The 27,350-nt window shown below is 41.3% G+C and overlaps 1 protein-coding gene across 2 annotated transcripts in view; it reads left to right on the forward strand.

Moving 5' to 3' along the window:
• The first annotated feature begins 425 nt into the window (after positions 1 to 425).
• The window catches only part of DAPK1 (death associated protein kinase 1), an 87,117-nt gene continuing 60,192 nt past the window's right edge, over positions 426 to 27,350 (forward strand). For both annotated transcript variants that reach the window (XM_040090124.2, XM_040090125.2), the window contains exon 1: positions 426 to 563. In XM_040090124.2, the coding sequence (XP_039946058.1) occupies positions 502 to 563 (62 nt within the window). In that variant the 5' untranslated portion in view covers positions 426 to 501. The remainder of the gene's footprint in view (positions 564 to 27,350) is intronic.

Raw genomic sequence — 27,350 nt, forward strand, 5'->3', positions numbered from 1 at the left:
AGCTTACCCAGCGGGGGGCGCCGCGGAGGGGAGAGCCGGTGTCGTTAGCCCCGGCCCGGCGGCGCCGAGGGCATCCCCCGCCTCGCCCGGGGTCGGGTTGCGGAGATGTCCGGTGAGGGCTCCTCCCGCAGGCCCGGCGGCACGTTCCGGTTGACGGGGCAACGGAGCCTCTGAGGAATGCGGCGGGCGGGCGGCTGGGCTCCGGTAGCCGCCACGGCAGCTGGGCGGCTGCCGCTCCCGGGGGAGGGGCGGGGGCGCGGGGCGCCGGTTTTTTCTCCCGGCGCTCGGGCAGGGGCAGGGGGAGGTGCCCTTGGGCCCGCGGGTGCCGCTTCCTTCGCGGGTGAGGCGGGCCGAGAGTGCCCCTGGTTCCGGGAGGGACCGTGGGCAGGGGCGTTCACCTCCGCGGTCCTCCGCAGGGCGCGCAGCCGAGCTCGGGGCGGCTCCGGAGCGCTGGTGATGAGGGCGCCGAGCAGGGGCTGAAGCCGGCGGCGGGCGGCGACCATGACGGTCTTCCGGCAGGAGAACCTGGAGGAGCATTACGAGACGGGCGAGGACCTTGGCAGGTGGGTGCGGGCGGATGGAGCCGCGGCCGCTGAGCGCGGCGGGACAAGGGGCGAGGGCAGGCTCGTACCCACGTTGCCTTTCCACCATGTCTAAGGTGCCCGAAAAGGGAGTTGGATTTGAAGTTACCGCATCTTTGCCTTTTTAATAGGGGTCTGATGAGATTTTTGGACAGGGACCGTTCCTAAGTGGTACCTGCTCTGGCTCGATGCCCTCCCGGCTGCTGTGAGGCGCGTAGGGGCGAACTCGCTGCCGGCGGCGCAGCTGTGGCGGTGCGAGGCTCGCTGCTGTTCGCCGGGCGGGGAACTGGAAACGGGCTGGGCTTGAAGGAGAGAAGTTTTCATTTTTCGTAGTGTCAAGGACTACGTTTGTATCATGTGTTGGATTTTTCTTTAAGAACGTAACTTAAGAAGTGGGAGAAGCTCTGTATTTCATCGATACTATTGTGGTGAAGATCACTGGGCATCCCTGTTGGAGCTGGAAGTCTGATTAAGGGATATGAGCAGAGTGCTGCAGATGCAGACCTGCCTACTTGAGCCTTGATTCTTGAATGCTATGTAGTTGTGAGCTCCTCCAAGCTGGCACTATTAGTCATGCCTTGTTTTTTTTAGTGTTTTCTAGTTTTCCATGTTTTAAGACTATTGAAACACTGAGTTGTGTTACATGAGAGTCCTTTTCATGTTCTTTCCCCATCCTTTAAGGAGGAATCCAGTGGCATTCTAGCAAACCAGTGTGGCAAAATCCTTTTCTAGTGTTCATCTAGGTGATTTCGAAGCATAGGATCAGTGTTCAATTAACACAGGGCATTCAGTATACGTGGAGCAAATGCCCCCACATCTGCCTCTTCATACCTTTCCAGTGAAGGGTCCAGTCATAGCAAACGTTGTGAACAAGTTACTTGATAGGGAGGAACTTAGAAATGTTTCACTATTTCTTAAAAAATAGATAAAAATAAAAATAAACCATACCAAACCCAAACAACAGCTAACCAACCAAGAAGCCCATTATTAAGAAAGTCAATTGTGAGGTATTTCCAGTAAACTTCGTCCCATTTATATACAAGTTTGTTTATGTGACTTTGACAATAAATTTGTACCTTTATTTCCTCATAGTGTTCTGGGTTGGCATTTTCACACATTTAGAGTAGTATTCTGTGTTAGACTATGAAGTAGTATTAACTTGCTGGATAGCTTTTTAGGAAGACGTATTATCATGCTAAAGCATAAGTTTGGATTTTGTGGTCTAAACGATTATTTTGGAACCTAAAATTGTTCTATTTGATTTTTAGGGGGGCGGTTTTGACAAGGATGCACAGTGTTCCAAAATTCAGGTTTAGGTTTCTGAACTCTCAAAATAAAACCATTGTTGTGCTTACAGGTACTGTAAATTATTGACTTTATGGAAGAAAGTAAAGACACACATATATTGTGGGGTTTTTAAGGTTCTTCAGGGAGAACACTATGTCAATACTTAAATTTAGAAGGTGTAAAGGTTTATGTAATTTCTCCTGTATTTTTTTTTTTTTTAAGAGGAAGTATCAATGCAATGTTTGGTTGCTAATACATATTTATGAAATAGAATAGTTGCCCTTAGGCCAATTACATGAGAAGTGTTTAAATACATGGAAGTTTTCTTTCAAATAAATGTCCTTTGGAAGTCACTAGCTCCAAAACACTGCAGTGGAGAACGAGCATTTTGTTTTTACATTATGGGAAGTGCAAATGCTCAGAACATTACTTTGTAAAAGAGCAACTAGAAACACCAGAACAAATGGAGGGTTTTGGATTGGCGCAGTGTTAAGTAATGGTGTTCAGTTTAAAAATGTTATATTCATTTGATCATTTACCAACAGGGTATTACAGCACTGGGGGTTTTATCCATCCTAACGCTGTAGAAGCTTGGCATGCAGTCTAAACCTATAATATTTTATGAATTTTAAAGAATGTTAAAATCTACTCTAGTTTTCACTTGAAAAAGAGTAAATAAATCTAAGAACCTCATCAATTTTATCTACATATGTTTTACCATACCAGTGTATTGTAAAGCACTGTGAAATGCTTGGCAGGGCTTTTACTTTAAAAATGGTATATAGTTATTTTAAAGGGCCAAAGCTTTCACTTCAGTATCATTTTAAGTAATCAGGATTGTTCCAGTGTGAAAAGTTGGAATAAAACCTAAAACCATAAGAGTAGGCAAATCTCTGGATAATTGTATGGTTTATTTCAGTGGTGTTTTTAACTTTTGGAACTTAAGTTTCTAGGGTTGCACAAAATACTTTTTTGTAAATCTGTCACTTTCCATTCCTCATTTACCCCTTAGCAGGTTTCTGACTGTTAGCTTTGCATATAAATGTAGTTACCCTGAGGCTCAAAATACAAAAACCAGTGAATATTAAAAACATCTTTGACTTTAAAATTTCCTGTATTCATTTGGGAACCCAAATTGTGAATTAATACTTCAACTAAGCAATGATGAAAGGTTCCATTTCGCAAAATCAACTGACTTTTCCCCTTCTCTTGGAAGAATGCTTTTATTTCCTCTTACTTAGCTGCAGGCATGAAGCAAAAAAGGTGAATAAATTAACAGGTGAGGTTTTATTGACAGACTTGTGTTTGAGTGAAAAGATTCTTAAGTTCCTAGGCCAACCTGCCTTTTGAGAGAGCTCAGTGAATTTTAATTTTAATTATCTTGATTTTAATAATCTACACTGTTTTCCCTTGTAAATTATTTAAGTCTTTGTTACATTATAATACTTCTGACAGTAACTAGAATAAAAAAAATCATTTGAATAAGAAAGGTGTGGTAAAGAAAGCAAATGGGCTGTGTAAATTTAGTTTTTGATATAAAGTCATGAAGGAGGTTTAAGTATTGCTCAGCATAAAACCTAAGGGATGATGGTGTGCCTAGGCTAAAAAAACTGAGTTTTCTAGTTTTCTGGTATTTTACCATGCTTTTGCAGCAAAAGTAATAAACATCATAATCCTCTTACAAAAATGTCTGAGTTTTCTTCTAGTCTTTAGCTCATTTTCATTTATGCTTTGGAATGCATATATATAAGGAAAAAGAAATTTGTGATTGTGAATACTGGTAGAATCACCCTTATTTATTTTTCTTCCTCATACGTGATTTCTCCTGTTTCTCCTGAGAAGTTCATGGCTGTTCAGGTTGGTGTATCTTAAGCAGTCTTGGGAGACTTATGGATCTAATGCTCTCTTTGGAACATATAGGAAAATTGCTCTTGATTTAATGTATGGTGCGTTGCATAGACTTTTTTTTGTTTTGTTTTCCATCTTAGAACTATGAAATTACATGTGTTACTTGTTCACATGCAGGCTACCTACAGACGTTAAGTAATCATCTAAGCATAAAGTTTCAAGGGGTGGTAAACAGTATCATGCAAGAGCAACAAATTTGCCAAAAGCAATTTTGGCATTTTAATTCTGCCTGCAGTTGGAGGTGGCGTGACTGTACATTTTAGATACACTGCTGCAGTGCTTTTACTTCAGTCTGCCCAAAAGTCAGGAATTCAAGTTCAGCAATATCAAAACCCTCAATATAGTGAGCAAGCAAGTAAAGACCTTCAAAACACACTGAACTTTTCAAGGTACGTTTTACCTCCCATGATTGGCCTTGCTTGGGAATTCATACAGTATTGTGAGAAATGTGGTGTGGTTTAAATAATTTTAGGGAGAGCTATCCAAAGCTGTGTTTTAAATACATACTGTGTTTGTCTGTGTGAGTTCCTGATCATATAGACATCTTCTTCCTTCACCCCCAACACCCACATTTGGTATTTTTGGTTGTTTTATTTTCCTTCAAGCTTTCATGTGCTTTCTAAAAGAGATGCAGGGTGTTAAGGTAAAGTTTTGGAATTGAAGAATGGTATTTGCACTGTGGTTCACAATTTTTTGGATTCTTGTTGATTGAGAAAGTAGGAAGAGGTATCTAACAGTTTTGAATGCCAGGCTTGTTTGGACCTGCTGGACTCACTAGGGAAACACTTCTAACTTGTCAAAGGAAGCTACACTGAATCTTGCCAGTTTTGGAGACTGTTCTGACTGTTTGGTAGCTCACTAAGCAGAGATGCTGAGAGTAAAAAGCAGCAACCTAACCCTGCTACCTAGTGTACTGAATGGCTTTATCAGTTGTGAGAGAAAAATGCCAAGGATAACATGCTGAAGATGTTGATAAGAGGGAACAGAGAGCTGTGCAAATATGAATTTACATTCTGTAAAATGTCCCTCTACCTTTCAGAGTTAAGTGAAAAAGGATTTTTTCTTTCCCCTCCCCCCACCAGAAAATGTTTTCCATTGTAAACAGGAAGTAAATAGGCTGAATATACAAATATATATATATGTGTGTGTGTGCATGAATTCATGTGGTCTTGATTATTCAGATACTGGGTTTTGGTAGCACTGTGTCTTATGACTGCAGAGACTGCCTGTCATCTATCCAAACACTATAACTGTAACTACATTACACATCTGTATTGGGAGGAAAGTAAAACCACTGGAAAAAGCCCCAAAAACCCCAACTTGAATGGTGACCAGAATTTGACTTTCATGGCACTTCTCAGGCTTGAAAACTTAACTTAATCTTGCTAACTAGCCCATGTATTAAAATTGCGTCAGTGTTGTCAGGCTCTGTTTTGAGATTTATAGGACATGAAACATGTTTCAGGTGATATGTCCTTTCAATACTCACATTTAAAACCCAAGACAGCAATCTTTAATAATCTTATAGTGTAATATTTTTCCCTATGAATTAGCAGAAAGTCATAGGAGGGAGGGGAAGGAGCAATGTGAAAGGTGATTTTTGTAAGGCTGAAACTGTTGCATGTGAGCTACAAAATTTTTAACTGTGGTACATTGAAATTTCCAGTTTCTGTTTCCTTGCATTTTCTTGCTATAAGCTCATCTCTATCGCTCCATTATAAGGCATGTGTTAACCTTCTTTCTCAAGCAGCAGTAAAATGGTTAAATGGAAGAAGCAGAAGGTGCAGACCTTTGTGGTGCCATTTCCTGTGTTTTTTGTACAGGCATGGTCAGAAATACTGCAAGTGTATAATTCACTGTTTTTATAACTACTTTATTCAGATTTTAGTAGTACACGATAATTAATTAAATTGAGTGGGGTACATTAATTTTTCAGGGAAAAGGATCTCAGAAGGAACTCTGAAAATGTTCATGACAAAGCCCCTGTTTGACCAGTAAACTTGGTTAATTGGTGCCTTGTCTACTTTTTTGTTTTTATTTGAAGAGTTGGAGGTTGTGTAATTCAAATTACATCAAATAACCCTTTCTGTGCTGTTTGTGAACTATGCATGTGTTTTATCAACCTTTGGAGAACATGGTTTTTCCATGCTTGTCTGTAAGTCCTGGCTATAGTGGTTGCATGGATACTGAAAAGGAAGGTTTCTTAACTGGAAAGCATAGCTGCAAAAATTAATGCATCTCAAGTCACTTTGCCTCCCAGACATGCCTCAAAATGTTTTCTTTTCACAAATGCACAGTAGCCTGCAAACTGTTGATTGCACAGGCTGCAAGAGCTGTCCCCATATAGTGCCTCTGGTGACAATTGCTGCCTTATAAAATGTGTTGAGAGGTTTGCTTCATGAAAAGCACAAGAAATGGTGGTGATTTTTTGGGTATAACTTGGTCCTGCTTACTGTTTTTCTCTCTCTGAGGAAGAATAATGACTGCTTTGAATGTTTTTTAAAATACAGTGTAATAAAACCTAGAGCTTTCTGATTATTCTGTGCTTTCAGTTTAAATACACAAATCTTTGTAAATCTAAACTCATCAGGAAGCAGACAAAAATGCTTGTCTGATTTTTTCTTCTAGCCAGGCTTAGTGAGGCATGATCAGTACCAGAACAAGCATGTTAGGGGTGTGCTGAAACTTCAATCTGTCCTAGCTTTCCAGATTCGTCCTTCTGTGTTTGTGGGGGGTTTTAGGTGGGTTTTTTTTTTTCCCTCCCTGTCTTCTCTCTTTGCAGATGTTTCAGTATGTCAGTTTCTCTGTTGGAATCACGTGTACTGAACAGAAGTTGGCCCCTTTAGCCTAGAAAGGGGAGGCTGACACCGCTGTTTCATGAACGCTTTGTTCAAAGCTCAGGCTGCAGTGTTGGTGGTTGAAAGGATCAGTATCTCTTTCCCCTGCTGTGTGTTTCTCTGTAAGTTGTTTTGTTTCAGTTTTGGAGGTTTTTTTATGTAGTGCTGCCGTCAAAGAGGAAAAATACCACACCCTTTATCTAATTTATGGCAGGTGTACACGCTCAGATCAGCTGAAATCACTGCAAAATCTCAGCCTGCATGGAGTTGTGCTTTCCTCCATAAATCTACCTCAAGTTAAATATGCAGGAGGGACGGAGACTTTACTACAAAGACAGAGCATAAACTGACAACAAAGAAGTTTAAACTGGAAATTAGGAGAACTATGGGAGGTGCAGTAGTAATTGGAATAATCTTTGTGAATGGTTGTTGCAGTTAGTCAAAGGTATTCAAAGCTGTACCAATTTTTGTGATTGTGTGTGTTTGAAACCCTGCCTTAATATCCATCCAGGTGTCTTTCTGTTTTTAACTGGCTTGGTTAGAAAACCTTTGCAACTTGTTGATACAATTTTATATTCTGAAGAAATTACGCCACTTAAAGCAGTGTCTTAGCAGCTTGTTTCCTGAGTGGTAGTGGCTCTGTCTCAGATAAAACTGTTGTTTCTCAAACTGTGTTTTGTCCCCCTTGCAGGAAGATAGGTGACACAAATGAGGATTATCCACTAAACCCGAACAGCATTCTTTGACTAGCCATGTGGTATAATAGGTCATACTTAACTATGATGAGTTTGTGGCTGAGGTGGATGAAGCTGAGAAAAGTGTAGACAAAGCCTAAAGTTCTTCAAGCCTTTACTCTTTCGTTGCTTGTCCACCTTATGAAGTGAATATTGGTGTAATGTGAAACTTTGCGGAACTGGGTACAGAGGCCAGTGCCAAGGAGTCTAATATAGGTGATGTTGCTAAACTCTGAGATCTTGTCTAGGAGATGATACAGGAAAAGTGGAGCCTGCACATTTCAGTCAGTTGTTGGGTGACATTCCTGTTGGTTTTGGTGCAGTTATGGAACTGACTAATGACAGAGATAAATTGTAGGGGCAGGTATCTCTCCATATCCTTGCAAACCTTGCAACATCCTCCTTCACATGTTACTTGCAGGTCTTGTCCCGCAATTTCAAAGAGATGGCAGCCGTCCTCTTCTAAAGTGAAGAAGAGATGCAAAGCTAAGGTGGTGAAGCTGAGAGGTGAAGAGAAAGAGTACTTCTTGAGAAAGAAGGCCTAAGACTTCAGTACATTTAGCCTTGTAATATGCTTGGAGTGATATGATATTATTAATACACTGGAAAAAATAAAATGGTTGGTGAAACAAACTTTAGAAACTGTATTTACATTTACGATATTCATGGATGGTTCTGCAGGCTGGAATTGAAAGGCTTCTTGTCGTAAGGAAAATGACCTTATGGGACCTATTGAAATGAGACCTCTATGAACAGGGAATCTAAATTGTATCACGATTGAGCTTATAATATTAATAGAAAGAATTGCATGATACTCTTCTGGAAAAGGAGAAGGCTGATAAGGATACAGTCATTGTTGATATTTTGCATCAGTTTTGACACTGTCTTTCAAAGTTTCCAGGCATATTGTAGTCCTTGAGAATGTTGTCCTGTTGTATTAAAAGTGTGATATTATTGGCATGTTGGAGTTTGGTGGGTTTTTTTGGTTGTGGTACTCATTGTTGGAGGGAATATCTTGTAATAGATATTCACCCAATCCCAGAATAACTCACATGGTTTACAGCAGTGCTGTAAAACACTTCTCTGAGTAATCCATATGGTGGTCTTCAGCCTTATTCTCTTGGTTTGAGAAGTTTAATTACCTTCCCCTTATTCCTTCCTGTTTGTGCAAGCTGATGTTCCAAACAATTTCTGCTTCCAAAGGCAGTGGTGTTGAGGAGGAAGCATTGTTGCATGGTTGTCCAGGCCACGTGGGTGCCTTGATCCACCAGCAGCAGGGACCCTGGTGTGCCACTCTACTAGAGCAAGTCTTCCCCAGTACCTTCTGCTTGCAGGTGCAAGTCTCTGTTTATTAGGAAGCTCAGATGGCCTTGCCTGTATTTAACAGAAAGAAAAATACCTTACTCGTTGGTCATGAACTTATGTGGATCCATAAGCTTTATCTAAAGCTGGAGATTTCATAGTCAGTGTAAATTATAACTGTCTTTACATACTGATTGAAATTATAGTTTGAGGGGGTTTGGGGTTTTTCATGGTTTTTTTTCTGAATGATGCAGAGGAGTGAGGTTTTGAAAAGGATAAAAATTATTTGGGGCAATAGCATTTGTCTGTGCACTTCTTGCCTAAATAGGATGCTAAGAGCCTGTAAATGAATCAGTGTACTAGAAATACTTTATTTCCACTATGTCTTTATTTGTGAGTAATTAATATTATGCTTCTAAGTTATCAGGAGTTACTTGGAGTTGTGCTTTTTGCCTCGTACTTAAATTGGCTTCTGGGCTCTTGTACATTTCCTCAGGCTTCTCTCAAGTGTGAGTGAAGCCTGAGGAAAGGCACATCTAGCCTGTTTCAAGTTTGAGATGCTGGCTAGGTGTGCCTGTGGAAGTATGCACTTAGAGTACCTGCTTTCGTGCCATGGGAACTGATAGCAGAGGGCTATTTTCCCCAGATCACAGTCTTTTGGACCTGTAGTGTTCTGAAGTTGTTAACACTTGCAGGACAGAGAAAGGCTGTTAATTTTCTGGAAAACGGTGACTTTTAACTGTCTTGTGCTTATAGAGAAGTGGTGTGGAGACTATGACCTCTTCTCCTATTCTTTGTGTTTGCTGAAGTTTTTAGAGAAGAGGATTGAACTTCACTGCTGATATGGTATTTTGTAATCCTGTCTTTCTAAAGGAGACTAAGAAAGCCGGTGCATAAAGCTTCAAATCATGTGTATCCTTTGTGGTGCCTGTTATTTGCCATTGTGCTTACTCTACCTAGCTATGTATGTATAACCGAGTGCAGCTAACTTCTATCCTACCTGATAATGATTTATTCTGACATAGTTTACAATTAAGTTATTCTGCCAGGTTAAATAATTCTGCCAGGTTTAATGGGTGACAAGGTGTGGAGTTTCCATTGTCTGATTTTTGGTAGTGGGGGGGCCACAGAGGTGGCTCCTGTGAGAAGCTGTCAGAAGCTTTCACCATGTCCAACAGAGCCAATCCCTGATGGCTCTGAAGATGGACGTGTTTCTGGCCAAGGGTGGGCCAATTAGAGATGGTGGTAACACCTTTGTGATGACATATTTAAAAAGAAAATCAAACCAAAGTGGGGCACAGAGTTTTTTTGGTTTTGTTTTGTTTTGTTTTTTTCTCTAGTCAGAGGAGGAAGTGAGAACATGTGAGGGAAACAGCATGGAGACACCAAGGTCAGTGGAGAAGGAGGGGCAGGAGGTGCTCCAGTCCCCAGAGCTGAGATTCCTCTGCAGGCTGTGGTGAGACCATGGTGAAGCGCTGTGCCCCTGCAGCCCATGGGGATCTACGGGGCATGCAGAGATCCACCCACAGCCTGTGGGGATCCACGGGGTGTACAGAGATCCACCCACAGCCTGTGGGGACCCACAGGGGATGCAGAGATCCACCCCCAGCCTGTGGGGACCCACAGGGGATGCAGAGATCCACCCCCAGCCTGTGGGGACACACAGGGGATGCAGAGATCCACCCACAGCCCATGTGGGAGGTGCTCATGCTGGAGCACCTGGATTCCTGGAGGAGGCTGTGATCCAGTGGGAGACCTGGTGGAGAGAGAGGGCCCTTGCTCCCAGGCTGGAGCAGCCTGTCTTTGGAAGACTGCACCCTGTGGAAAGAAAGACCCAAACCACAGCAGTTTGGGGAGTAGTGTGTGCCTGTGGGGGGGGACTCACATTGCAGCAGTTTTGGCAGGACTGCTGCTCATGAGAGTGGAGCCATGCTGGAGAAGTTCACGGAGAATTGTCTCCCGTGAGAGGAACCGCAATCTCACAGGTGAAGGGCTCCTCTCCTGGAGCAGCAGCAGAAAATCTTGGTGATGAACTGACCAAAACCCCCATGCCCTGTCTCCCTGTGCTGCCTGTGGGAAGAAGGGAGAAGCTGGGGGGAAAAAAGATGTTTTAAGGGCTTATTTACTTCTCGTTATCCTCCTTTTATTTTGTCAGTAATAAATTCACTTTGTACCTCTAAGCTGAGCCTGTTTTGCCTCTACCCAGCTGTGGCAGGGGAGGGTGAGTGACTTTTATGGGTGCCTGGTGTTTGACCAGTTTCAAACCATGACACCCATATTTGTCCATAGGGGAAAATTACACTAGTGTGTCTTACTTGGGTCCTACAACTGTGAGGCCAAGAACTCAACATTGAATAACTCCGTCAATGAGGCTGGGAGTTTATTATTGTACAAGGAAAAAAAAAGTATATGAAAGTCTTGAATGGTAACAGATTTTATCTTTCAGTACCTCTCTTCTTGCAGACTTGGACTCCTTTGTTGGGACACTTGGCTCCTGTTACCTCTAAGGCAGGTGATGCAGATGTAATCCTAGAGATCTATTTCAACTTTTTTCCTTCAGCTTTCTCTTTCTTTTAGGGATTTAGTTTTGCTTGCTTTAGGTTTGTGTATATTTGTTTTTGTTTTGTTGTGGGTTTTATTCCTTGCAAACACAGACTTCAAACATTTTGGTATGGGAGTGTTGACTTTGTTGGTGTATTATCTGTCTGGCAATATTTTCTTATCTCCATGAGCAGGGACATCTGCGTAGAATTGACATTGATTCCCTGGGAAAGTAAAGCACATCAGGGAATGGCTCAGTTCCTTATGTCTCATCTTTTCTCATGGCATTTTATTTGAAAGGACCTTCTGATACTATTTACTTCACGTTCTTGCCTGAAAGGAGGATATCCCTTTTCCTGGTTTTGCTGCCAGTTCTAACACTAGCTGAAGAACAAACCTTTCCAGATTCTATCTTGCAAAGCTGGTCTGTTTCTGCTGCCTCTTTTGTTCCTCTAGAAAGAAACCTCTACATTATTGTTCCTCCTAAGGGTGTGTTAGTTCCTGGTCAGTGCTGCTCTGCCTGCCTGCGAGCCCACGGGGGGTGGCTAAGCCAGCCTAGGGCAGGGGTCAGAGAATGGGATGGTCCTGTTCCTCACCCCCTGAGCAGCATTCTCCTGTGCTGCCACCAGTGCCATTGTGAGCACAGCCTGGAAGCAGGAGGGGATTACAGATGGAGCTCCATGAACTGGGTCAGTGTGGGCATGCCAGACCAAGATCAGTGCCAGCTGCCAGCGCAGCATAGGAATGCAGGGCCTGTGGGACGGGGAAGCCTCTGCTTGTGACAGGTACTGGCACAGCCTACTAAAGCATGCTGAAAAGCTTGCACCGAGTGTGCTCTGTGCTAGTGCTGTGCAGGTCCAGCCGGCTAAGACCATGTGGAAGAGCTGCACTGAACTGGGAAGCAAAACCTGACTGTGATTAACCCCAGACAATGAGACTGGTGACAGCACAGTCTGAGTATGTTTTCCCGTGGCAGCTATGGTAGTCATACAAGCCCTCCTTTGCACAGCGGTCAGAAGGGACAACTCTGAATATATGAATATATATGTGTGTGTATATATATATAATTTTTTGGTAATATTCTACTTTTTTTTCTGGGTGTTCTAAATCCTGAGGTGCCCAAGCTTGTGTGTGAGAGTGAATAGCTGTGAATAAAAGCTGAAGATCTGGGGAAGCAGACAATTACTTGACTGTAAATAGTGGCTCATAAAACCATAATACATATGGAAGTTACTAAGGCACTTAGCATGAGAGCACTGTGCTTATGACTAAAACTGCTTTGTTTGTAATGCCATATCATCTTAAAAAGCCGTCTTTAAGTCATGGAAAAGCAGTATTTTCATCACTCGCTTAAGTGATGTGTGTATAGCTCAGTGGGTTTCTTACATATTTAGCTAGTATCAAGTTAATAATTGGAGGAGAAAATCCAGAATTTTTCTGCACAGAAAATTACTCTGCTGTCTTCTGTGGAGCATAAGGAGATTGTTTCTCCTTTTAGTTAAAGGAGAAACTTAGTTATTAAAAGGTTAATGCTAACCTTTCAGTATTAACTAGAAGATTAGTAATACACCTGTGGATTTTAGTGATTCTTCATACATGATAGAAGTAGAAAGTAACCAAACTTTAAATCCTTTCCTCACCTTTAATTTGTATAATTTCTAGAGAAAGCTATGGCTTTGCAGTGCACCTTCACTTCTGCTCTTAGTAATTAGATTTCATCCTTTTTCTAGAAAGTGTTTGAATGATCCATACTCTATGACTGTATTAATTTTTTTTTTCAAGCATATTGAAAAAAAAATCTTATATTAGCATTGTTTAATGTATTTAACAGGTGCAGCTGTGCTGTAAAGGTGATGAATTTCTGTGTTTTCATTTGTGACCATCCAACATAGATACCTTCCAGAATCAAAATCTCCATAGGAATGCTGCATATAGGTAAAGTGTTACTGCACATTAGGTTGATAGGTCATACGCTACTAAACAGAGAATTTCTGAAAAGGTGCAATGAAGAAAGGCTGTTCATTGTGATGAAAGAGTGGATCACACAGGTGAGGTCTGATCACTAGACTTTTCTTCTCCAAGCTGAAGGATAAACACCGCTTGGGCATGCTTCAGAACCCATTGCTGAAAAAAGAATCGCGTAACTCAAAACACTAGTTACAAAATAGCAGCAAAAACAGTCTTTAGCATCATCAAAATCAAATGTTTGTTCTGCTCATGTGTTTTAATATTCATACCAGTCTCTTGGTTTAAGATTATCTGAGCTAGAGATAACTGAGCTTTTATGATCAGTTCCAAGTCAGATTTATGTCCCATGTGTCTTTAAACATTTAGCTAGATTAACTTATGATTTAATGTTAATTGCTGAATTGGTTTGCAAATTTCATGAAAAGTCCAAAAGAAGGAGAAAATGAAGTATTAAATAATGGTAGAAGCATTAAGAATCTAGTTAAGTACTTGCAAGGTATATTAAGTTCTGTCTTTATATGGCAATGCTTAGACACTGATTCTTAAAGTAGCTGTATGTGTACATGAACTTTTTAATACCATGAATGAATAGCAGTTGCTTGAAAAATCTGTGGCTTTTTTTCATTACCTTTTTTTTTTTTTTCATTTTCCTGTTTGTTACAGATGTAGTTATTACTTCAACTGCTTACAAGTGTGAGTACTCTGCTTGTCATAGTATACGATGATTTCTGAAAAGACATTAGCAGATGTACATGTATGCAGACCGAATGGGTTTCCACAAGCTCCAGCCCAGGCATCCTTAATAGGAAATGGCTGACATACAGCTGCCTTGGAAGTTTTACAGCTATACACATTCCTCCAGCTTATACATTAAATACCATAACATTTTGACATAGACTGTACATCGGTATTTTAAACTCCTTTGTCTATTACAGGACTTTGGTCAGAAGTATTTTCACTAGTATTATTTAGCTCTTCACATTCTGTAGTTTGATAATTAAGTATTTTGTTAAGGCATTTGAAGCATAGAAACATCTCACGTTTTCACTTTGTGTTGTTGTTACCATCCCCAAGTTTTACCCAGAATCATACTTGTGTTTAGATTGAGTTCACTCTCAAACTGGTTGTGTTCATTTTATATGTCTTGTTACCACATTCAGTGAATTATTATTGTTCCCACTGTAACTGCAAAGGAGCAGCTCCAAATTCCTCTAGAACAGGTCAGTACTTTTTGCCTTTTAGGAATGCACGTGTCACAGATTAGTTACTCAGAAATATCCCTTGTGAGATTACCACAGAATACCAAGATTCACTCAATCTAGCACTACATTTCTTTTTGTGATAGTGGGAGAGACAGTGTGGGTGTGAAAGTGTGGTGTAGCATTGCTTTTGTATACTAGAAAGCTAAGAGCTCTTGAGCTTTGCAGTATTGATTAGTCTCATATTAAAAAGAAAAATTTTTAAAAAATTTGAACATACCACTGGGAAGACTGTATAAACTAACTCTCAGCTTATAACTGTCTGTATAATGCCTCTGCATTTATGTCACATTGCACTATGTTAGATGAAACTTTAAAGTGAAATGTAGTCGTATGGTAAAATGAATTTTCAGTAAGAAACTAAGAAAAAATGTTTATCTCCTGTGCAGTGAAATGTTTTACTGCACCTGAAGTGTGGAAGTTACAGCCTTTAGATTTTATGCTTTTGCTTACAAAGGAATAGCCAACAGCTGCTTTCCCCGTCGCCCCTGCTGGACAGCATAAAAGTAGTGTCTGACCATTATTCAGTCTATTGTATGACGTTTTAGCAAAGATAACTTGCATTTCTTGTCTTGTCTACTGGCACAGTGACAAGTATGCATGTTTGGTGTTACCCAGACTGTAAAAGTGAGTGCTGGATAGATAATATGAAACTGGAGACAGAGCTGAATTGTTTATATGCATACGGGAAGGAGGGCAGGTTTTATCTCTGCCTGTCTGTTTGTCTCTCGCTCACCTATTCAACCATTCAAAGCACTAGAAAAAGCAGAAAAGAGAATTTAATCTTTGACTGCTTTCAGAAGAATTTTTCAGTCAATTTTTTACAGCCATGTGTAAAGCTGTTGGTGTGTCTCTGCTTTGTATCTGCAGTAATCCATGAGTTTCCAGGAGAACAGAATCATCAAACCTTCAGTAACACTTCCAGCTTTTTCAGTGTGCCTTTTCTTCTGAACATCTGCTGCCAACATAGACCCAGAGTACTTTACTCATTCAAATTTGCATTCCAAAACCCAAATGTGAATATAAGAAAAAGAATCTTGACATCAGAATCCCTGATTATGCAAATTAATCTGGGGGTTTTTTGGTTGGTTGGCTTTTGGGGTGGTTTTTTTGTTTGTTTGTTTGTTTGGAATTTTTTTGTTTCATTTTTGTTTTTTTGGGGGGAGTTGGTTTTTTTGGGTTTTGTTGTTTGTTTGTTTGTTTTTAAGGAATTACAGAACTCTGTAAAAGCACATAGTATCTCTTTGTTCTGATTAAAAGTAACAAAAATCTACTTATTTGCCTGACAACTAAGCCACATCAATCCATTGACAAAAGTGTAATTTAGAATGAACAAGACAGTACTGGTGAGCACATTGATGTGAAGAAGTTCCTTTTTGTTTCTGTGTACAGCTTGTAACTTGGAACACTTCTTCTATTTGTACACAGATGCCAGTTTTTCAGTGCCAAGAATGTTCCTTTCATACACTACAAAGTTCTAGCAACAGTGCAACTCCTTTTGCTGGCAAGGGTTTTGTATGTGCTTGAGAGTTAAATCCTTCTACTTCTTTTCTGCTTCATCTCCTCCACATGTTTTCATTCCTTGACCTTCAGTTGCACTAAGCTAATTTTCAAGAGCACAGTTTGACCTAATTACTTAGCAGAGTATGATCATGGAGAAACCCATATATTGTCTGATAGCCCTGTGGTAATAACTTCTTTCAAGTCATGTGCTCCTTTGAAAGAAGAGGACCACATTGACTGCAGGCAGGGCTGTGTGCTGGTGCTGTCTGTGGTGGATTTAGCAGCTGCAAGATCTTTCTTTTCTTTCTGAAATACCATTGCCATGCACTTTTTCCTCTGGAAAAACCCTATCCTTTATGCTGCACAGCACTTCAGAAAGACAAACTCTTGAATCTGTGCCTGTGTTTCTTCAAGTTGTTTTTTATAAGGCTGATGAGCGGGTATAATGATAATTTGAAATGCTCTCATGATTTGGAAGCAGGTAACTAATAAGAGACCAGACCAAGAACTAGAGATGCAATTACAGCTATTAACCCCCATTTTCTGAAAAGGTTCAAAGCACAGCAGCAAGCAAACGTAGGAGGAAGAGAGGGAGCATGATTTCCTCATGTCGGCAGTGCCTTCCTTAGCTGCACCTCACTGCAAACCTTCTGGTGCCTTTTCAATACTTGTGGTACTTTCTGTCTAGCTGATCAGGGCATCTCTAAAAAAATCTGAAGCTGTATGCTGCTGCAGAGTGGAGCTTTCATCTGTTGAAACCTGTGTTACCTGCCCTGGTCTCCTGTGTTGATGAATGTGGGGTTACACTGTGACAGGGCTATGCTGTGAAGAATCTCTTAATACATTCTGGTTTAAGCAGTGTGTAATGGTAACAAAATGAGACAGTCAAGTGAAGGAATGTTTTCTCTGCCTCCTTTGTAAGGCAGATGGAAATTTCTTTCAAGTTCCTTGTGTATGTCTCTCTGTACTAAAACAAGTCACAAATTAAGTGGAGGCACAGGAGTTTTTTCAAGCTTATGGAGTAGCCTAGTGACAGGAAAATTCGCTTGCTAAAATGAGACCTTCACTGTCAAGTAGCAAGTGTTTTAGAGTTATTGAAGTTCTTCCTTGCACTGTACTTCGCAGATCATCAACATCATTCTTTCCTAGCTGCTACTGGATTCATTTGCTAAATAAAATAATTGTGAGATATTAATTTTTATCTTTTCTTGGAGGATTGATTATATCTCTGTAGGAAATTTCATTGTGTGAATCATGCAGAATTCAAAGCGGGAGCTTTGAATTGTATTGAACTGTATTTGACTTGTAGCACTTAGTAGTATCCTTTATGTTATCATCACGACTGCTTTTTGCAGGAAAAAAGAAAGCTGAGGTGGGAGAGCTCTTCTGACTGTTGCTTTCATTTGAAAACTAGTAAGCAAAATATGTTTTTGATTGTTTGTTTATGTGTTCCAGTATTAGACAGTTCTCCTGTCTTTTTTTGTATCTTCTTTTTTAAAAAGTTATGGACAATAGGATGACACACTTCAAGTGTCTTGTGTGTTCTGCGTGCAGTGTGTTGTCAAGGATGGCTTTTCAAATTAATATTATTCATTTTATGCAAATCTGTTGGTCTGTGATTTATGCCATAAAGTTTACAGCCCATGGTCCTTGAGCATGCAATGTTAAGTACTCTGTAGCTGGTCTTTTAGAAGTATTGAGGGGTAAAAGCAAGTGGGAATATATTTGTGAGGGAGATGACTCCCTTTTTTCCTTAAAAATAGAAGCGGAGGGGAAGAGGACTGTGTCCCTGTTTGTACATGTATGGTAGTGGTGTCTCTGTGCTTGGTTTTTCTTCCATTTTTACCACACATGTAGATTGTACAGTTACTGGCATGTTTTGGAAGGTCTGGTGTTTATTCAGCTGTGCAAAATTACTTAATAATGAAGTTCTGTTCCTTCGCTCAATTCTCTGTTCATTTGGAAGGACTATGAATTTTTAAACTGCTTTTAACATCTTTCATTTAAACACAACTTCCTTCTATCTACTACGTAATATTATCTTTAATACTGTTTATGGCTGATGGTTTCTCATACTTCTCAAGAATGACAAGTAGCTGATATGAAGAAAAAGAAGGATCTTTTGAAACAGATATGAAACACTAGAAAAAGCAAGGTAACATAATGTGATATCGACTGAGCTGAGAATTGAATCCACTCTCTAGGGAAAGGGATGAGCTTTATGGATATGGTTACTGTCACCTTGTTAGTAGTTATAAAGTGTGCATGAGAGTGTTCAGGTTGCATGTACTGCATGGAGGCAGTTATTGTACATTTCTTAGATACACAGTGTAGCCTTATGCTGGCATCTGGGCAGGTTTACTCTAGTTTTACTATAGGTATTTATAATGGCTTGCTTTAACAAAGGCCAAGAACTGCAAGTTTCAGTTGCAGATGTGCTGCCTGGAGTGCTAGTCTTCACCTTATCTTTTCAATAGATTTCAAGATTGCACAAGAAAGAAACTGGTTAATCTTTGTAAAGCTCAGACTAGGTTGTTAAGCACATTTGACAGCTTGTTCATGTGTGTATTTTTAAAAATCAGTTGTGTTCTACCCATTGTTCTTCCTTCTCTTTCTTCCTCCTTGTATAATGGTTCAGTTGTTTCTGTATACCATCAGAAGCAACATGTCACTGCCTTCTGGTCTGTCTTGGATGTTAGCTTTGCTTACATTTGCTTTTGCCCTCTGTACTTCGGCATCTATTCAATCTCAACACGATACTCACTTTCTGCTGCCTGTTGGATATTTTCCTTGGCTTTATCTCCAAGTGTCAAAATGCACCGTGCTGTCCTTAATCACTCAATAAACAGACAGGAGCTGAGATTTTCCAGGATGTTGGAAGGTTGAAAACATCTTCAGGCTTAGTCTCAAAGCATCTCCTTTGCCTCTGCTGTGCTTTTTATTTTCTTCATCAGAAAGTTGACTTACGCAGTATCCAGTTCACCTCGGTACACAATGAATTCCTGTCAGTTGAGTTTTGTGGTTCCTTTTTGCTTAAAGTTGATATAGCTGCTTTAACCAAAAGTTATTGAAACATTAAAAAATGAAAAATCCAACCCCCCCAACACCTCAGCTTAAGAATCAGTCACAAGACAATAGTGAAGCTGGATCATTATCATCAGAAAACATAGTGACATAGTTGCTAGTAACATAGTTGCTAATTATTAATATTTATCTTGACTATTCATAAGTAACTGATGAAAAATTTAATTTCTCTGTAGACATTTAGAATTTTCACTCTGGAAATTAGACAGTAACTTTTTGTACAGGGTAGGAAGAAGTTGAGAAAAGAATTAGTTTAAATATCTTAACATTTTTCAGATTCATCTGCATTTTATGTTTTTTGCATAAAAAAACTGCTTTTGAGAGGTCTCTAAAGGTCAATTTACAGTCTCTTCTTTGCCATTTGGAGTAGCTGCATGACTTCTAGGCAGTGCAGCTTTAGGTGTTTGGAATGAGTGTTCATTGTGGTTTTGGCTAGAGGAGGTTACTCTGAATCTGACTGAGGAACTATTTCAGAGACGGAGCTATAAAGTGGCCTTTTGATCTGATCATAATAAAGAAACTGTTGAATTAATCGCCTTTTTCCTTTGGAGACACCAAAGTTAGTCCTGCATACAGTGTGACTATTGTCTGTACAAGCTTTCCTGCTGAAGTTCCCAAGCATTTAAGCTCCCCATCAACACTGTTCTGGGATGAGAAGATGATGTAGTAAAGAAGTATCTTTATTGTTTGACACATGTCTGTTGGCCTTCACAACCATTGCAAGGTGGCCCCTTAGCTTGTTTTCTGTGGAATTTGGGTATAACTTATCAGCAGTTGAGAGCTCATGAAAATATTTGGAGTTGACTTTGTACTTTTTAATGTATATGGTTTGGTGCTACTGCTTCAAAGTAGCACTAAGTAACCAGTAAAGTTAGTGTAACAAAGTGTAATGTTTTCAGCTCTGTTCTCTGAGCTTCATAGTTACTGAGAAAATCACCTGGAGGGAAAATTTTCTGACCTGTTTTGCATATGCTATCAGTCTTAATTTAAAACCATGAGCTTTTTTGATTTTACGTGATCCATCTCTGTAACTGTGCTATATAAAGAAATCAATTTTGGTGTTTCCATAGTATTATCCCAAATGTAGTGAACTAACTATAATTAATTTCAGTTTTGTTTCTTAGCCTGAAAGTGATTAATTTTCTGTGAGTGGAAGAAACAGTGCAGCCTGGTTGCCGTAACCATGCACTGGTGGGGCTTGCAGTCCTGAGGGGTATGGGTCAGGTAAAATAGTAGAGTTAGGCTCCTGAACTACAGGAAAGCAGACTTACAGATCTTCAGAGACATAGTCAGTCCTGGGAGACTGCCCAGAGGAGCAAGGGAGTGGAACAGAGCTGGCAAATCTCTGAGAAAGTCTTCCACAGAGCAGAAGAGCTGGCAAACCCCAGGAAAAAGAAATCGGGCCAGGAAGGCAAGAGATGGGCACAGATGAGTAGGGAACTGCTGGTCGGACTGAAGGGAATAAATCAAATGCAGAGGCAGTGGAAACAAAATGAGCTGGGAAGGGCATAGAAGTTCAGTTTGTAGTGATGGGTGAAAAGGACAAGGGGTACCCTCCCGATAAACAATGCTGGCAAACTGGTAAGAAAGGATGAGGAGAAGATACTGAGGTACTTAAAAATCTATTTTTGCCTCAATCTTCAACGGCAACCTTCCTTCCCACACCTCTTGAGTGTGTGGACAGCAGGCTGGGGACTGAGGGAACAAATTTGCTCCCACTATAAATAAAGATCTGGTTTGGGACCATCTGAAGAACTTAAACATACATAAATCCATGGGACCTAATGAGACACACACCAGAGTCGTGAAGAAATTGGCTGATGTAGTTGCAAAGCCACTCTTCATTGTATTTAGAAAGTCATGGCAGTCAGAGGAAATGGAAAAGGGTAACCATTGTATTAATTTTTAAAAAGGTTAGAAAGTAGGACACTGGGAACTACTGACCTGTCAGCATTGTCTCTGTGCCTGGAAAGATCATGGAACAGACCCTCCTGAAAGCTGTGCTAAGCACATGGGGCACAGGGAAGTGACTCAAGCCACCATGGCTTCAGTAAGAACAAGTTCTGACTGACCAACCCAGTGGCCTTCTGTGATGGAGTGACTACATCAGTGGATAAGAGAAGGGCCACAGATGTTATATATCTGGGCTTCTGTAAAGCCTTTGACACAGTCCCCCACAACATCCTTCTCTCTAAATTGGAAATTGATAAAAAACTGTTTGGAGGTGCTCATCCAGAGGGTTGTGGTCAATAGGTCAGAGTCCCTATAGACATCAGTGACAAGTGAGGTCTCCTGGGGTCCACGGTTATTTAATATGTTTATTAATGACATAAACGGATCAAGAGCACCTTCAGGAAATTTTCAGATGCCACCAAGCTGAGTGGTGCTGTTGACATACCTGAAGGACAGGATGCCATCCAGAGGGACCTGGGCAAGCTCAAGAACTGGGCTCATGGGAATCTCATGAGGTTTAACAAAACCAAGTGCTAGGTGCTGCACCTGGGTTGGGGCAACCCCAGTTCCAGCACAGGCTGGGGGATGAACATGTCAAGAATAGCCCTGCAGGAAGGACTTGGGGGTGCTGGTGGGTGAGAGGCTGGACATGACCCAGCCATGAAAGCCAAACGTGTCCTGGGCTACATCCAAAGCAGTGTGGACAGCAGAGGAGGGAGGGGATTCTGCCCCTCTGCTCTGCTGAGACTCCACCTGGAACCCTGCATCCAGCCCTGAGTTCCCAGCACAAGAAGGACATTAATCTGTTGCATTGAGTCCAGGAGAGGGGGAAAAAGCTGAGAGAATTGGATTTATTCAGCCTGGAGAAGACTTTGGGGTGACCTAATCTCTGTACCTAATTTCTGTACCTGAAAGGAGCCTACAAGAAAGATGGAGAGAGAGCATGTAAGACATGTACATAACAGCCTGTAGTGACAGGACAAGGGAGAATGGCTTCAAACTGAAAGAGCAGGTTTAGATTAGATACTAGACAAAAACTGTGGGGGTGGTGAGGCACTGCAGTGTCTCTGCCCAGAGACGTTGTGGATGCCCCATCCCTGGAAGTGTTCAAGGCCAGGTTGAATGAGGCTCTGTGCAACCTGGTCTAATGGGAGTTGTGCCTGCCCCTGGTAGAGGGGGGTTGAAACGAAATGATCTTTAAATGAAACTAAATTATCTTTAAAGTCCCTTCCAATCAAGGCCATTCTATGATTCTGCAGTTTTAGGAAGAATACAAAGCATGAAGATCTTTAGCTCATTGCTATTTCATCCTAGGACATGTGGTAGCACTTTCTGCCATGCCTTGTGTGAACAGGGTTTGGAGTTTTTAAAATTATATTTTAAGCTGGATCATTGAGCATTAATGGTTAGAAGTAAATCTTGGTTTTGTGAGATCACTTTAAGAGATATGATAACAGGAAGAAATAGCTGGGCATGCAGGGGGGTAAGTAGGGTATGCACAGATATTTTTGTACTAGCTTCACTTCTAGACGGAGAAGGAACATGTTAGAGGCCATTTCCACATGGCCCTTTTCTGCCATGTGCTGCAGAACTGTCACTGTGCTAGCAGTCCAGCCCAACAAATGTTTATATATTATATGATGTTAATATGAAAATTATTTAAACTAAATTGGGGGAAAATACTATTTTGGGAGGACTATGAGTGGAAAAAAATATAAATCAATAATAAATTTCATAGAGAAATCTCATATTGGTCTCAATAGTACTACTTTCTACACTAATTTTATGCACCCTCCTGATTTACTTTAGGTATCTGTTTAATGTTGGCCTACATAGGCTTTAATTTTGGAGCAAAGCTTAAAACTCAAAAAAGCTAATATCGTCCCTGCTTTCACTTTTTTTGGAGTTCTGGTAGTACCTTTTCTGTTCTACCCTGGTGGTCTTGACTGAAGTTTATTCCTTCTGCTAGTCATGTGGCAGATGGGGAAAAGAGTCTCAGCATTGTAGCACACAAAATCATGTGAGGTCAGAAAAAGTGACTGTCTCATCGTGACAGCCTGGTTTCCATGTGATCATTACTTTCCTCTATCATCTGCAGAAGAGGGCAGTGTTCCTTGTGCTCACTGTAATTCCAGTGACCCTGTACTTGCAGTTATGAGAACGCTTAGGTAGTGCTAGTGGTTCACTTCTACAGCCCACTCACCATGTGCCACCACCTTTAATGAGGGCGCCACTTCAAGCCCTTTCGTCATCTAGTTTAATATTATTATGTTCCCATCTCTGATAAACTGTCTTCTTTTAGCACCATGATGACGTGGTTGTGTGCAGAGGTGTTTTACAGCTGCCTGGTAACTCGCCCCTTGCAGCTGCTACTGGATTGCATCTTCCAAAGGAACCTGGATTTTTGAGGAACCTTTGTTGGGAGGAGTTGATACTCATTGTGAAGTCAATTTATATTTGCATCCCTGACAAAGGTTGTATCTGGCTGTTTTCAGCAATGCCTGTGCTTACCTTGTTCATCCTCAAGGGGAAGCCTAGACTCACACATGTATTGGGATTTCAGCTTGTTTACTCCAATGTTCTTTGATTCATAGTTTGAGATAAATGTTCTCTGATGCTGAAGTTTGGTTGGGTTTTGGGTTGGTGTGGTTGTTGTTTGCTTCTTTGTTTGTGGTTTTGTGGGTTTTTTGGTTTTCGTTTTGTTTTGTTTTCCCATGATTTGAGAAAGTTTTCAAAAAGAGCGGGAAGTATCCTCAGTTGAACATAGTGAAAGCATTGAGAATGGCAGTAAATTTAAGCCTAAAAGCTGGTTATAAAACAGCTGAGTCTCACTGGTGGTGTTGCCAAGACAATGAAAATTAATTCAGAAGCTTTTCTGACTTTTTGTGTGATTGTACAGTTTCAGAAAGGAAGGTGTTGGAGGATTCCCTATTCCATTTGACAGATTTTCATGTCAAGCCCACAAACTGATTTTTGACTGCCAACCCTGCAGTAGTGTACTTGCAGCAGCTGAGCTCAGCTCTATGCCTGTCACCACCAACACACTATCACTTCTGCCAGCTAGACACTCTTATGGTTACACTTGGAGTAACACCTGTGCAAACTCATTAATTGCTAAGATTTTCACTGATGTCTTTCTGTGAAACAGGAAGAGAGCAGTCTGTATTTTCTGGCAATCTTTTTTTGTTTTGCCTCTGAAAACTCATTTTCCTACCAGCATGTGGTGGTTTCAGGCAGATTTTGGGAGAAACGCTCCCACGGGGCCCTTCTCCCCTCCCCCAACCAGTTCGGGAAAAGACTTCCTCAGAGAGAAGTGGAAAAAACCTGTTTATTAAACGGCAAAGCACTCCCAGCACAATACCCAACGACAAGAGCTTCGTGCCGCTTATGGAGAGATAACAAACTTAAAAAGAGAAAGTCTCCTCTTGAAGATAGTCACTGTGTTCCGCCGCTCCGTCTCTGCTGGAACTGGGAGAAAAGGAGATATGCAGGGCTGGTCTTGGTGGGGTGGGTCCCCTGTGGAGGCCCCCGGTGCTTCCCCCAGGTCCTTAGTCCGGAGAGGTTGGAACAGTTCTGAGGAGAGGGCAAAAAAGAAAAAAAGGAAGGAAAAAAAAAGGAAAAAAAAAAAAAAAAAAGCTTCAGCTATTCTACAGGGTCTAACTACGCTAGCACTAAACTGCTGGGGAAAATAAACAACAGGGCTTCTTTCATCTTGCAGTGTTCCAACACCCCCTAGTTCAAGGTCACTCCAAGGAGCAGAGTTTTCCTGGGAAAAAAAACAAACCGTGCTTCCCTCCCCTTTGCACCCAACAGACGATTGGGGATACACAGTCAACCTAGGACATGGCACATAGTTGATGTTCAGCCATGAGAAAACTGTAAGGCCAAAAGCAGTTCTTGTTGCCAGAGAAACACCTCATCTGTGAGAGGAAGGAAGACTTTAACATGGAATTTGTGCTCTGCAGATGCAAACTTGTGTGCCTCTAAGTTTTCTGGACTACCAAGAACATGAGTGTCTTCCATTAGTTTTTTTGTGGCTACCAAGGAGTAGCCACATGGTTGCTCACAGCTGGTCAGAGTAAATATACTGCACTGGCAGCCATAACAAAACAGTGTTTCCTGCAGTGACAGACAGTCCATCCTGAATCCTGAATTGCACGCCAGCACACTTGCCTTCCTGCCCTGTTGTGAGGCACTTGGCTTCCAAGTGCAAGCCCATCAAGGGCGGTTAAGAAACCAAGATATCCTGGGAGCCCAGTCTTACTTTCTTTGGGCAAATGGGGGTTGCCTTTTTGGGTACAAACTCCCAAACTACATAACAATAAAGATTATCCCCTCTTCTGGCAGGTGTGTGCCGCCTGGCATTGAAGGCAGTGGGGCAGCAGTGCCTGTGGAGGGCTGCATGCTGCACCCTTGGTTCTTGCCAGACAAATTCTTCATTGCATTCCATAGTGCATGCTGGGATTTTAGCAGTTGTCCCAGTGAGTGATCCAGAGGTGATAATGGCCCTCTCTGTGCATCATCTCCCTTCTACCAGTGAGGGCCTGTCTCAGGACTCCCAGCTCTGCCAGGGGGATGCTGCTTCAGGAGCTTCCGATCAGTGAAGGGAAGAAGCAACCATTTTTAGCATCCAGCATTGTGGAACTTTTGGTTAAATTGACAGAGCAGCCAGAATAATTTCAGAAACATGGTAGTGTAGAGGGATAGCAGTGTGCTGGCTTGAAGGCAAAATCAGCGAGAGACTCCAAGTCAGAAAAAAACAATTTAATAGGAGAGGGGAAAAAAAAAGGTAAAATAAAATAAAACACATGCAACAGTACAAAAGATCACTGACATAGTCAGAATACAACCTGAAACCGTGGTGGTAGCAGTCCAGATGAAGTGGTCTTGTCGAAGCAGTGTTCCCATAAAAAGGTCTGGTAGCTCTTGTCCTCTGGGAATCCAGTGGGTAAGGCTGCCTGTGCTGTCCCAAATCCCAGATTCTATCCAGGTGGGAATGCTTGGCTCCTCCCCCTGGGTGGAGCATCTCACAATGGGCTGATATCATTTTATCAGTCTTGTAATGGGTCCTTGATTGCCCATTAAACAGAGATAGCTCCTGGAGGGAGTTATCTATGAGTAATGCAGCAGGGCATTGATGGGGCATTAACAGAAGATGGTCTGGAGGGAGGGGGCAAGGGAAACACTGCCCAACCTAGTTTCAACAGCTCATGTAGATGGTGATAGAATACATACTTTGGGCACATCTTACATTGTAACCTATGGCAAGCAGGATTCTGGTTTGAGTTTTGCATGCTGAACAACTGAGAAGAAGTATAAAGTTGCCTTGAGGCATGTTACTGAGGCACCATTAATAGGAAGGGAGCCATTCTGCAAAACACTGGACTGTGTGCTGGCTTCATGGAACTGCATTTGAGTGCTGACTTCCTGACAAGTAGCTACTGCTGCTTTCTAGCTGGGCGTGAGAACTTTATGCGAGTTGAAGCAAGAAAATGCTACTTGCCACACTGTCTGTCTCTGGCAGCACAGGTTTTCTTACCTAGTATAATAAATCCTTCTTAAAAGATCTCTTTCCCTAGAATAAAAAAGGACTATTAAAATTTGTTGTTCTTCATCACACTGTTTTGCAAGACCATTTGTGGCAAATGTACTGCCACACTGGTCTCTTTCTGATAGCTCCTAAATGACATTTCCTTGTGTAAAGAGCTAAGAGAAAACTCCAGTCAGAGCAATTTTTCTTTGACAATTTAACATGAAAAAGAACAATATGAAGCTTGTCACCAGGGTAGAGCACATTGTGCTGGCCTTCCTGAGACAATTTGTATCAGACTGGAAAGCTGGTGGCTGGCAGTAGGAAAGGTAGGCTGCTTACAGTAGTGGCACAGGGGGTCTGTGCAGAAAGCAGTCACGCAGCACACGGTCCTCTGACACAGTGTTTTTATCAGAGTTGGGCTTCTGTGACAGAGGCAATAGCAGTCCATGCTAAGGGAAATCTTGCTCCAGGTAATGATTCGAGTAGATGAAACTTAAGCAGATAAATGTTGCTTAATGACAGAAGAAGGAAAGAAAGGTATGAATGGAATTTCTTGAGGCCAAAATAAAATGCCTTTGTGAACTGGATTGGTAACAACAATTCAGCAAAAATTAATTACACCTTTCTTTGCACTAGTGTAGCATGTGTCATTTCTGTTTCCTTTGTCAAGCAGGCAGCAGATACAAGAAAATTTCAGGAATTTGCGCAGTTTAATATTTGGAATCTTGACTTGAAAATTTAAGATCAAAGTAGGCTGTGGTTTTGTTAGGAAAATTAATCTACGAACACCAGAGGTTTATGTCCAAAAAGGAGACAAAGGAGTCCTTTTACTTTATTCGAATAAAGGGAGAGGCCATGGG

This window comes from Hirundo rustica, chromosome Z, assembly GCF_015227805.2.
Source record: "Hirundo rustica isolate bHirRus1 chromosome Z, bHirRus1.pri.v3, whole genome shotgun sequence".
Lineage (NCBI taxonomy): Eukaryota > Metazoa > Chordata > Aves > Passeriformes > Hirundinidae > Hirundo > Hirundo rustica.